General features: G+C 30.1%; 1 protein-coding gene across 1 annotated transcript in view; it reads right to left on the bottom strand.

The window, feature by feature from the left end:
- LOC111631592 (bifunctional coenzyme A synthase-like) overlaps positions 1-13,964 on the bottom strand; it is a 16,140-nt gene extending 2,176 nt beyond the window's left edge. The window contains exons 1-4 of the mRNA XM_023375862.1: positions 13,120-13,964; positions 8,054-8,268; positions 7,714-7,968; positions 7,561-7,645 (exon numbers count right to left, since the gene is read on the bottom strand). Coding sequence (XP_023231630.1) covers positions 7,561-7,645; positions 7,714-7,968; positions 8,054-8,268; positions 13,120-13,729 — 1,165 coding nt within the window. The 5' untranslated portion in view covers positions 13,730-13,964. The remainder of the gene's footprint in view (positions 1-7,560; positions 7,646-7,713; positions 7,969-8,053; positions 8,269-13,119) is intronic.
- Positions 13,965-14,226: the final 262 nt, after the last annotated feature.

The following is a 14,226-nucleotide window of genomic DNA, read 5'->3' as shown; positions in this document are numbered from 1 at the left end:
TTGAAAGTGGAAGATTTTCTATTTCGATTTTAAAAATTTTCGAATTCGAATTGGTTTGATTATAGAACGATTGTAAACGTTCCAGAAAATTGATCAAATTGAAAATAGTTCGTTTGACTGGACGTAAAAATTCTCTAATTAGTCTGGAAACGGGGGACCTAATTTTTGCATTCTGTGAAAATGGGTAAGATTGGCTATAATGTAACTATCTTAATCTCTTCACTATCGTTACTTTTTGCCCACAAATAAAAACCCAGCAAAGTGGGTCCTTGCAGCTAGTATTATATAAAAGTTGTTATATAAAAAAATAACCACTTAACAAAACCAATAACTGGTATTAAATAATTGTAAAATGAACTGCAAACATTTTCGGTAGACTTTGATAATGCCAGACTCCTCATTACCACTATATTTACAGACCACCTCAAATGTTTGGAACAAATGGAGATCTGCAAGGCATACAACACTTCTGAACCTATTAACTCGAGGGATGAAATTACCCTATCCCTTGCATGGCAGGCCGTACTACAGAAAGAAGATACGCATTAATAATACGTTTCATGAATAGAGTTTAAACATCATACGAATATGTAAACCGAACATTTTTTATTTTTTTTATTTTTCATTGAATTTATTTACGGAATTTGGGAATGCACGTGATTCACATTAATGTTGAATTTTGACTTTTGAAATGTTGTTCGGAAGAATAATTTTTCGAATGTCACAATTTACTGGTCTTCGTTCATATTTATTCTAAAGACGAATCATTGCTTGAGAAAGGTCCTAGAAAAGGAACTGAAAACGTTTGCAGTTCATTTTACAATTATTTAATACCGGTTATTGGTTTTGTTAAGTGGTTATTTTTTTATATTTTTATATTAATCCGGTATTTGAAGATTCTTTATCAAAAGTTGTTACAATTTTCAAAACAATTAAAAAAAAAAAAAGATAGCTAAAGGTAGGATCAAATCTAAATTGACCAGGTGGCAAGCGAGTTTGCTATAGACTCAGCCATTTCGCTGTGCTGCCGTAGTGTAAAATTGACCACTATATGAGCTGCGTTTAAAACTTTAGAGCCCCTTTTCTCGGAATCTCCTGGCTAGTGCGCTTTACAATTATTCTGGGTGGACACCCTTGAGGTGTACTACTAACCTGCGAAGTTTCGTCCCGAACTGAATTTCCGAGACCATAAGGTCCCCTTGTGAGATGAAACTGTGAATCAAATATGGTATCTCACAGCATGACACAGGGTACAGAGCCAGTACACTGCTCTGTAGTACGAGGGCAGGCTGAAAAGTAATGCACACATGCTTATAGAACACAAACAAAAACAAATAGCAAGATCGGGCAAAAAGTACATTAAAGTACAATTCTTAAGCTTCAAAATCATATATTTATTTTTCAACATAGTCACCGTTAAGGCTAACACATTTCTCCCAACGTGTAACAAGTTTTTTCATTCCGTCAATGAAAAATTCTTCCGACTTTTCTCGAATCCAGGACTTGACAGCTGCCTTCACCTCATCGTCTGAGGTGTAATGATTACCCTTGAGGTCACTCTTAAGTAGAGGAAACAAATAAAAATCACAAGGCACAGGATTGGGGAAATAAAGAGGGTGTGGTATCAATTCAAACTTCAGGTTTCGCAGAGCCTCTCCAGTTGCGCGCGAGGTGTGTGGACAAGCGTTGTCATGTTGCAAGATTATTGGTGCCAGGCTGCCTTTAACATGTCAAACTCAACGTCAGAGGTGTTTTAGAGTCTGTATGTACTGAGAAGAATTAAACATTGCAACGAAGTGCAACGGTAATTGTCTGTGGCAGTGATTGGACTTCCACTGCGTGTTTCATCAACAATTATGGCTTTTCCAGGCTCACAACCATGAAATTTTATTATCCATCAATTTGCAATATACCTATCAATAGCATCGTCACCATAAACAGCCTTTAAACGTAATTTTTTCAGCAGTTAAAAATTTGATAACAGCATGCTGTTTAACTCACATTGACATAGCACCAGAACATGTCTCCATATTTCCGCTTCTGAAAATATACTGAATGAACGCAACAACCTCAAACTGCGCATGCACATAGAGGGGGAATGTTACTTCCATATGCCACCTGGCACGCTTCTGAAAATCATTTTGTTTGTGCTCTACAAGCATGTGTGCATTACTTTTCAGCCTGCCCTTGTATATGCTTCCATGTACTATTTACTTTAATGTCTCTGAACAAAGATGCACTACTGTGCTAATATCTTGCTATGCAGTCTGCCAATGTCATAAAGTACAGGCAGAGTAAAGAATAGAGTTTTTCAGGCTTTTCTAACTGACAAGTTACCAATATGTATGATTGTACAGTCTCCAGGCTTTTCTAACTGACAAGTTACCAATATGTATGATTGTACAGTGGAACCTCGGTATACGACTTTAATCTGTTCCTGATGTTTGGACTTATACCGAATAGGACATATACCAAACCAACCTTTCCCATAAGAAGTAATGTAAAAATGATTAATCTGTTCTCGTGTAAAAAAATGGCTGGCTTGATTCACCTCACTTTCCTGGCTAGTTCCTGCTTGATTTTTCATGAGATCAGCATGTGTCTTTTTAGCTTTCTCGCAAATAATTGCTTCTGATACGATGTCGCCAGCACACTGTTTTTCAGTTATCCAAAGCAAAAGCATTTTCTCAACATGATCTAATGTCTTCAATCTCTGTTTAGAAATTGATTTAACTCCTTTCGCAACATTAGCAGATTTAATGTCTTTATTTTTCATGATTGTCAATATCATCATTCTCGGAATACGGTATGCAACAGTTAAATCTCGAACACGCATACCACCTTCATATTTCTCAACAATCTCTTTTTTCAGTTCCATTGTGACTCTAGTCATTTTTTTTAGTTTTCTGTTGCTTTTCATTTGCCTTTTTGCAATTCGTGATTAATAAAAATAATAAAATTTTACTTAAAATTTAAAAACAGAAAAAATTTAACAAAGTTATAAACTGTGGCACCACGAACGTCTAGTCTGGTCTAGTACACTGATAGTGCTACTTGTTCATAGATGGTGCATATAATTGAATTAAGTCGTATACCGAGCAAAATTTGTTTCGTCCAAACAGGACGTATTCTAAAGCAGACATATAGACATATACCGAGGTACCACTGTATTTGCCATTTTGTAACGTAACAAAACAAGAGTATTGGGAGTTTATTCTACAGTTAATTGTTTCAAATTGATCAATTTTCTTCTCTGATATGTAGTTGTTATTATTTTTTGTCTTGTAATTATTTCTTATAATTGTTTTTTGAATAAATTAATGATAATTTATTGACAAAATTATCAAAATGTCAAAAAGTTAGGGAAGATATTGTTAGCTGTCAATTGCTATAATTGTAAAGTAAAAAATTAAAATGAAAGTATTTCAAATTTCCCTTTTGATACATAAGGAAAGTTTTAATTATTTTTATCATTGCTATATCTATAAATATATAAAAATGGACATGTATGTCCCTATATTTCACTTTTTCGCCAAAACTACACATCGCATGTGAATGGTGTTTGTATGTGGTAGTAACCCCAAGTCTCCATTCATGCATAGGGGTGGTTGCGACTCGATAGCTATAAGGGTGCGGGAGATATGAGGCCGAAAGTAGTTGAAAGTGGCTTTCTATTTCAAACGTTTTGTTCGAATTTGTTCGAATTTAATTTGAACATAAAATTCGAATATTAGTTCGATTATAGAACGATTATAAACGTTCCAGAAGCGTTGAAAATAGTTTGTTTGACTTGACGTGAACAGGAGACGTTCAGAAATAGAATCGGGACCATAGAAATAGAAAACGGGTAAGATTGGCTATAAAGTAATTATCTTAATCTTCACTATCATTACTTTTTGCCCAGCGAAGCAGGTCCCTACAGCTAGATTCTAGATTACTTAGAAAAACAGTCTTTTATATATATATAAAAACTATATTACATAGAAATAAAAACCCAGCGAAGCAGGTCCTTGCAGCTAGTTAAGATATAAATTAATAACTTAGAATTTTAATTAAACTATATCAAGAAGTGTTTAATAGATACAACTATATACTGTATTTACTAAAATATAAATTTTCGTCTATAATAACATATCTTCTATTACCAGGACTTATTATACTGGCACTACAGAAAATATTACAATGTTTTACAGAAAAACATTTTTCTGTAAAACATTTTCTGTAAAAACTTTCTTTAAAACATTTTCTGTAAAACTTTGTAATATTTTCTGTAGTGCCAGTATAATAAGTCCTGGTAATAGAAGATACGTTATTATGGACGAAAATTTATATTTTAGTAAGAAAAAGGACATTGAGGCATTTTAATTATATACTGTATTTACTCACATATAAGACAAGGTTTTATTCATTTTTCAATGCTTCAAAAACACAGGTCCTATAAGTGCAAGCAAAGGACTTTTTGTGTTTTTGCAATAATTTTTGTGAACCATGTATTCGCATTTTTTACCGGATGCTCACCCTCTGGTGTTTAAGAACATAAATATTTTATCTGGGTCATTTGAATCCTTCTTGTGTATTGTTAGGAGTAAAGATGAATAGCAATAGGAAAAGCAAAGCTTTTGAATTGAATTCCAAAATTACTCAGGAGCCCAATATAAGTTTTAATCCATTCCCAAGAGAAAACAGATATTCGGAAATCAGAATTCGGAGAAACTCATAAGTGTAATCAAGAGAGAGTGGATTCGACTGTTAAGAATTGGCAAAAAAAGTTTCCGATTGTCCAGCTTTACATGAACAAATTATGTTGTCAATTTTACAAGATTTTTCCTTAAAGTTTAAAATGCCAGTAATTTTTGCAGGACAATGTGTGCATTTACATGCATTTGATATTTTATTTGTGATTAAAGGAAATAAAATTTAGAATTGTATTAATAAATCTAATTTTCTTTATTTTGGTCTTTAAAGTCACATCTCATCCTATATGTGAGATCGTCTAATATGCGAGTAAATATGGTATTTTAAAATAAAATTGAATTTTTGGTTTATAAATAGAATACTTATAGTACTGATTTGANTTAAAATGCCAGTAATTTTTGCGGGACAATGGTGCATTTAAATTCATTTGATAATTTAATTGTGATTAAAGGAAATAAAATTTAGAATTGTATTAATAAATCTAATTTTCTTTATTTTGGTCTTTAAAGTCACATCTCATCCTATATGTGAGATCGTCTAATATGCGAGTAAATATGGTATTTTAAAATAAAATTGAATTTTTGGTTTATAAATAGAATACTTATAGTACTGATTTGATTACTAAAAATGAACTTTATAATATTTGTATTCAGGATCAAATAAATATTTGTATTTTATACTATTTTATTACTGTATTTTATTACTGTATATTATTATTTATATTTTTTGTATTATGTAAAAAGAATGCAAATACAGTAATAAAATAGTATAAAATACTATTCTGCATTCTTTTTACATAAAAATTAGTTTATACTTCAGTAAGATATTGTAATTTCAATAACAGACAATTCTTCTCATTTTTAAATTTTGAACTAGAAAGAAATTTCTGAATTTAAAAAATAGTTTAACAAAAGTTTTTAAATTGATATCTTGCACAAATAGTTTTTAAATAGCATATGTAAAAAATGGTTTAGTAATGGGAAAAGAGATTTACTAAAACATGACTGCATTTACCTGTAAAAAATACGGCAAATTTTGAACAAAATGCTCATAAAGAAAAAGTATATAGATATCTTAAACTCCATATATAGATATCCATATATAGATATCTAAAACTTGTTGTGATGCCAATCTCTTTATGCCTAAAGATTTTCTTTTAGAATATTTCATTAAACTCAGAATTTACTATTACTTGAAGTACTCTAACAAAGAAACTAAACATAATATTTTTTAATGTAAATAATATAAATGAATTGCTTTAAAATTGTTTATAATGAGTTTTGTATAAATAAAACTGTGTATATATCTATAATGATTAAATTTAAATAAATTACAAAATTGAGTAAAAGTTTCTTAGTTGCTGTATTCAATGCAAAAAACTGTTTTGCAATATCCCATTCTTATGTTTTGCAAGTGATCAATAAATTTTAATATCCTGTATGATATCATACTAAAATAGTAAAAAAAAAAAAAAAACAACCAGATGGCTAAGTGGTTAAGGTACACCCTACCACTCTAAGGACCCAGAATCAAATCCAAATGGGTGAAAAAAACAAAAAATTTTTGGGGTGGTATTTATTGATATAATGGAAAAGAATATAATGTAACCACATTATATTCTTTTCCATTATATTAGGCCAAAATTAGTCTTAAGATTAAAATTGTTTGGTTGATTAAAGAAGCTAATGTTTCAAAGATAAATATCTTTGGACTAGAAGGCAGAAGAAAAGGGAAGCCAAATTGATGTGATGAAAGAAATTATTCTGCAAGTGTTGATGACTGGCCCATCCTTCACCAACCAACAACTCTGAAAATTTCTATTCTTTAGCTCTTTGAGAAATCTTACAGACAAAAAATACAAAAGCTATTTTCTTTAGTTTTTACTTATTTGAAAATTCTTTCAAACAAGTAAAAAAGAGAAAATAAAATATGCTTAAAAGATAATATTAAACTTCCAAACTAATAATTAAGTAAATAACGATCTTGTTTCCTTAACTAATCAAACAATGCTTACAAAATACAAGGAAATTTGCTTATTTTTCAACTGATTGTTTGTTTCTAAATTTGAGAAGGAAAAGCTTTTTGCTTGAAGGAAAATTCAATTTTATAAAATTATCAAACCTATATTTACATAATGTCACAAAACATATAGTTTACTTTTCCTGGAGTGGATGACTGACGAAATTATTAATTATTTGGAAAATTTTTGCTTGATTTAACTTTTTATATAATTTTCAGAATTAATTTACAAACTTATAAATAATAATAACAAGAATCTAACAATTCTTGTTATTATTATTTATAAGTTTGTAAAAACTTAGAGAGGGTGTTTTTATGCCCATTGTTGGTTCAATCATGCTCACAATAGTATTAGCAGCATATTACAAGACCTAATATATTAAAAAAATTTTCATTACAGTCAAACCACCCATGAAAATTTGAAGTCCCAATCTGGATTTGATCCTGTGAAAACTAAAAGTTCCTTTTCATGACTATCAAGGGTTTGCCAAGCCTGTAATGGATATCTGAGTGGTGAGTAGTAGAATTAAACATATGCAAACTTCCAAGAATATCAAACCACTAGTGGAAACTAGAGTGGTAGGTGAAACCTTTATCAACTTGGCCTTACTATATATTTTATAGTTTCATACATAAGCATTTATCCCTATATTAGATAATTCCTGAATTTTACTTGAGAATAAATGTAATATACAAAATAAATAAAAAATTTAATATCTTTCAATTATTGTAAGTTGAAATAGAAAATATTGAAACAGAAAAAATTATCAATAGAAACTATTAATAATTTTTTTCTATTTCAAATGTTCATTTTACATTTTTCCTTATTTTAATGCAAACATTTACCTTTCTTTGCATGTTGTTTAATTTCCTCATCAGCCATTCGTATAACCTCAGGCCACACTAGATTATTTAACTTTCTTCTAAGATTCTAAAAACAAAAATGTTTGTTAATTTTAATTCAATTTAATTAACACATTTTAGGATACAACAACTTGCCTCATTTCCAAATACTTTTGCACCCAGTGATTTACGATTTATAAAACCATCCGAATTGACTATGTCCTTTCCAAATTCTTCAACTATCTGATTATATAATTTTGACTTAGGTTCATAACTCTTGTGGCTGAGACGATCACAATCGACTACTGCAGCTCCCAACTGCTGTAAGTGCTTCACAATTGCAGATTTTCCACTGGCTATTCCTCCTGTGACACCAATTATATATGGAGAATTAAGCAGATGAGGTTTTGGCTGTCAAAATAAATCCTTGTACAACTTCTGTTAAATTTCATTTTATTTAATAAAATACTTTATTCAAATCTAGACTTGTACTTACCTTTGGATACTGTATTAATGTTCCAAGTGATCTCATACGAAGTGATGATGAACTAATTTTGAGTTCCTCAAAAGCATTCCTTTCTGGATCACTTAAAACAGGAATTTTATATATTTGCAACTCTGGCATATTCTGTTTTTTAAGTAAAATATATAAATTTTTTTTTATTTTATACATTATTATATAATAAAAATTANATATTATGACTTCAATATCTGTGGTGGAAAGATGTGAAGTCCAATAAAATGACTTAAACTTGATTTTAATTTTTCCATATATTATTTTGATAAACGACATATAATCGAGAATGACGTAACTCGAGGTATACCTGTATCAGATTACTGACAGTGAATAATCCTAAAGCTGCCTAAAGCAATGAGCGATATTATTTGTATCTGTTCAGTACAAATTATTTTTGGAAATAATATAATACAACATACTGGGAGTTATAATACAACATACTGACATGCAATAATATACAAAGAAATGTATAAATTACTTAACATTTAAGTATTAATGATAGCATTAATATAGCTTGATATAATCTGGCAATCATTTGGTTATAAACTAATAATTAGGTTTTCAGATGTTTACATTTGTATAAAGAAATGAAACCAGAGTAAACAGAAAAACCAAGACCATGCTATTTATTCTAATATTTTATATGTGAAATAGTGAATAATTGTCATGTACTGAATTAAATTCCTCATCTCTACTGTTGGTTCATTAACAATAGAGATGACAAACAATACAAATATAAGGTTCACCAAAAGAAATAGATTAGTTATACAGAATATCAAAAATCAAATATTTAAATACTGAAATTTTTTCAGGTTATAATTTGAACAAATTTAAATCTGACACTTGGATACAATACCAAATGGTTTCCAGAAAACCATCTATTTTTGAAATTGTGCAGCAATTTATTTTGTTTTCCTGTGTATATTGTATATTTGCACATTGCCAGTTCTAGTGTGACTGCTAGCATACAGTTTGTTAAAAAGTTTCATTCTTTACTTTCCATTATTTATTTTATTTTTTAAGTACAGTAGAGCATCGGTTAACCGAAAGCTTTCCAGTCAGCAAATTTAAATTTCTGCTAGTGCTATGGCGCTGCAATCTTTCGCTATGTCTTGGGCTACTCCAATATTATTTTTGTTGGTGTGCGTGTTTTAGCTAGCAGAACTGGTACGACCATGGGAGGGTACTTAAGGATGTGCCAGTATTTGAACGAATTTCAATATGAGATAGGTTAATATATTTTTTCATACATAATCGGTTATCCAAAAAAACTATTTTCCGAACAATCCCAGTCCCCAATTGATTCGGATAATCGATGCTCTACTGTATATACTTAGCTTGAGTCCAGAAAACTTGAAAATACAGAAATCCAGACTTATTGTAAAAAAGAGAAGGCACTGAGGTCGGCGTTATGTGTGCGTTTTTTTATCGCTAGTACTTTTGACGAACTTATAGCCGTCGTCATCAGGCGAATTATCGAAAAAATTAAACGGAAATAATCCGATTTGGAATAGAATGCTTAAATTTAAGATGAAACTTTAGTAAAAGTCGTTAGGAACACGATAGAAATATTTTTGAATATTTCTATCGTGTTCCTAACGACTTTTACTAAAGTTTCATCTTAAATTTAAGCATTCTATTCCAAATCGGATTATTTCCGTTTAATTTTTTCGATAATTCGCCTGATGACGACGGCTATAAGTTCGTCGAAAGTACTAGCGATAAAAAAACGCACACATAACGCCGACCTCAGTGCCTTCTCTTTTTTACAATATAGTATTTTGGCATGATCGTCAGCAAATTGATCAGAAATCCAGACCTCTTCTAGTCCCAAGCTTGCCAGATATTTAATCTAGTACTGTTTTTAATTTTTGAAACTTAGGGCTAATTTATACAGCATGATTCACTCAGGACTGAATACTTTTTTTGATACCTCTTGACTGAACAGTCACACTTGAATAACATATAATGTAAAACATACCTTAATTGACTGCTTTCTCATGAAATAAAAAATTGTTTCACTCACATTTCATGCTCATCTTTTAATTTTAAGTAGAGATATTCCATATAAATTCAGAAAGCCTACTGATGTTCCAATTAAGACTATCAAACAGTAAATCCAACTTTGGCTTATAACAAAGTCTGTTTTAATCAGGAGACAAAGTTCAGTTGACAAAAGAAATTTATTCACTATGATTTCAGGATTTAAACAGGAGTATATTGTGTATATATAAAACTGGAGTGTTCCACCTAAAGTGGGTGTGTTTAAACCTGATTAAAAGAGACTCTGTTATAAGACAAACTTTGGTTTAACATTTGATAGTCTTAAGTGAACACCAATAAGTTTTCTGCATTTATATGATATAAAGTCTGCCATAATGATTTAGTTTCTAAATAGCTGTCTAGATATATTCCCCTAATAAATGCTAATTAGTCCTAAGTGAACCATCCTGTACATGTATTGCAAAAATAATACATGAGAAATACAGTAGACTTTCACTAATCTGGTCATTCTTTGCACAGATGGATGCCAGATTTATGAAACTACAGGTATACCTCGCCTTACATCGATAATTGGTTCCAGGAGAGGCTACTTAAGTCAAAAAACAACATAAGTCGAATTTACTTGTCACTAGGCAAAACCACAAATACTATTCCCAGTTCTGTATTTTATTGATAAATGCATTTTAATAATATATGGCTAATAAGAATCTATTTTAAGCTTACAAACAAATAAATTTTAGTTTTTAATATACAGAGTGTCCACAAAGTCTGGGTACATAAGGATTAACCTTACAAAATCACCTTATTTTATAATGTCTTAGAGCAAACCACATTCACAAATAAAGAGTCTGCGATGTACTGTAAACATTGCCAAATTGTAAACATGTACACTTAAAGTATGTACTGTACGTACATGAATTCGTAAATTTAGATTACTTTTTTCTGTACTACAGGATATCCACAAAGTCTGGGTACATAAGGATTAACACATATTTNTTTTCCATGGTAGCTCCAATATCTACCGTTTGGTATTGTTGTCAGCGCCACTCAATATTGGTAAATTTAATATAAATTAGTTTAATTTCTACTGTCGCAAGATAATTTTAATAACTGTTTTTGTTATTTAACACACTTTTAAAACAAAATAATTTTATTTGATTCTAATATTAATAAATAACATTTTCAATATGATTTCCATCATTTTCAATACATAATTTGATGTGCCTTGCAAAATTCAGGTGAACGCGATTAAATAGGTCTGTATTGCTATCGATTTCAGCACACTGACTGGTAATGGTGTCTACAAATTATGGCGCATCAAATTATGTATTGAAAATGATGGAAATCATATTGAAAATGTTATTTATTAATATTAGAATCAAATAAAATTATTTTGTTTTAAAAGTGTGTTAAATAACAAAAACAGTTATTAAAATTATCTTGCGACAGTAGAAATTAAACTAATTTATATTAAATTTACCAATATTGAGTGGCGCTGACAACAATACCAAACGGTAGATATTGGAGCTACCATGGAAAACACCAATATTGAGCACTTAAAGACCGCTAAATAAGACGACAACACAGAAACACAGATGTTTTCATGTTTCATTCTCTAGAATTTATGATGATTATATTAACATTTACTGTAAATGTACATATTTTAATATGATTTTATGTGCTTTAATGCTTTTCTAGTAATATTATGACTTCAATATCTATGGTGGAAAGATGTGAAGTCCAATAAAATGACTTAAACTTGATTTTAATTTTTCCATATATTATTTTGATAAACGACATATAATCGAGAATGACGTAACTCGAGGTATACCTGTATCAGATTACTGACAGTGAATAATCCTAAAGCTGCCTAAAGCAATGAGCGATATTATTTGTATCTGTTCAGTACAAATTATTTTTGGAAATAATATAATACAACATACTGGGAGTTATAATACAACATACTGACATGCAATAATATACAAAGAAATGTATAAATTACTTAACATTTAAGTATTAATGATAGCATTAATATAGCTTGATATAATCTGGCAATCATTTGGTTATAAACTAATAATTAGGTTTTCAGATGTTTACATTTGTATAAAGAAATGAAACCAGAGTAAACAGAAAAACCAAGATGTATGACATGACTAACAAATTTCATGGTTTTGTAAGTGCATAGGCAATCACATATTAACCTAAGTCAATTGAAAATCTCAACTTTCAACAATTCTTGTAAACGGGCTGTCCATTAACTATTTCTACAGTTTTGTTCCACTTTTCACTTCTTCCTTTTGTCACATACAATGATACTTTAGGCAAACCCTCATCTTTATTTATATATACAACATTTCAGAGACCTGCTTGACATTGACAAATTACTTTAAAAGTTCTGCAAATTCTTTCTAACTGATAGTTAATTCATATGACCAGCAAGTGGGCTTATAAAAACAAATTTATATGCTGCTAATCACAAACCTTCTAATCCGAATACTGGTATTTTGCATAAAATCACTACTAATACCAATAAAAATGTCCAATGCCTTGACCTCCTCCCCATTGTGTACAATGATGTACTTTTTGTGATCCCCTCCCTCATTCTTATTAATGAGAAACCTCTAATATTTTAACAAAATGATTTATTTTGTAGTTTTTTTTTAATTACTTATTTTACTAGATTAGGAATGTGGTGTAAACATGATTTTACATTTTTTATATGTAAAAACATGTTTACACCCCATTCCCAACTCAAATCATGTTAATAATTAGCATTTTTTGTAACTCAGAGAATTTATTTATTTTAATTTATCCAGAGAACTTATTTACATTTTCTAAAATGTAAATAAGTTCCTAAATAAGCTGCAGATAGTACATTTAAGTGTTAGCTTTAAATTCTCAATTCAGTAAATTTTTCATCTATATGTATAATTTTAAATAATTCAGACAAATTATTTCTTTTGTAAAATTAAACATATATTTACAAATTTATACGAATAACTAGAAATGATTTAATTTAAAAGTAATAATAACAAAATTACTCTTTAACATGGCTCCATCAGTAACTCCGACCACCAGTTGCCGTTTTGTACGAAGAACAGCGGCACTTAAAAATATTTTGTGTCCGTTATGAAGATGATCAAAAGTGCCTCCCAGCACGGTCTTTCCATACATCTCGACGGGTCCCTCGTCATTAAAATACTTGGAATATTCATCCGCGGAGGTAGAATTGGAATCGTTAACGTTCAAGTGGCGTATAATGGAACACTCAGTAGAGAAACTCTGTTTAAAATAACTGCTAACATCTTCTGTCTTTACAAGGTTGTCTATAAGAATGATATCCAGTTTAGTAGATACATTCTCAACAGGATTTGTTGTTTTGGCAAATGTCTGTAGCACTCTGACATCTAAATGTGAACATGCTTTTGAAGCTTGAGCATAAATTGTAGGAATTAAATTGAGTAATAATTGATATTCTGATGCAGGCGAAATAGGTATTTTAGTTTGATTACGAAACTGATTAAAATTAGGCTCGATTTTGATATATAATCTGTTGCTTATAAGCTGCTTAGCTGACGCTAAATAGGTACTTACTTTGTTTATAATGTGATGAGCTGGGGAAGTTAATATCAAAACACCTGTCTGAAACATTTTGGCGTTAGGAGGAAAATGTTTAATGTTAAGATAATATAAAGGAAACAAATCTTCCTTAAGTAAATATCCTTTCCAAGTAAAATGAACTCTGCCAAATCATGTTGTTATGTAAACAGATAAGATAACTTTTATCTAATAATGATGATAATAAATATTTGGTTTATTTTTACGAAAAATAAGCTTAATTAACGAAACTTGCTCGATGAACCTCGAGATACGAGATGAAGGCAGCCATTTTGAAAATGATTACTCTTCTATCTCAAAAATAAAAAATGGAAAACGTATATTTTGAAAATAGTTAAAATTATATTAATTGACTATGTAATTAGTTTATTATTTTTAAAATACGCGACGAAGAAACCATTTTGTTTTTTCTTTCTGCCCCGAAAACGGTAAAGGCCAGTTCCCACAATCGTGCCATATTTTCGCAGAAAAGAAATCTATGCTGTTCATATATAGACTTGAAAATCGGCATCATAATTTTTTGATAGTAC

Source organism: Centruroides sculpturatus, unplaced genomic scaffold (assembly GCF_000671375.1).
Source record: "Centruroides sculpturatus isolate CEXI.00-Female unplaced genomic scaffold, Cexi_2.0 scaffold504, whole genome shotgun sequence".
NCBI classification, from domain to species: domain Eukaryota; kingdom Metazoa; phylum Arthropoda; class Arachnida; order Scorpiones; family Buthidae; genus Centruroides; species Centruroides sculpturatus.
The sequence above is the reverse complement of the archived record's forward strand: the minus strand, read 5'-3'. Positions and strand labels throughout refer to the sequence as shown.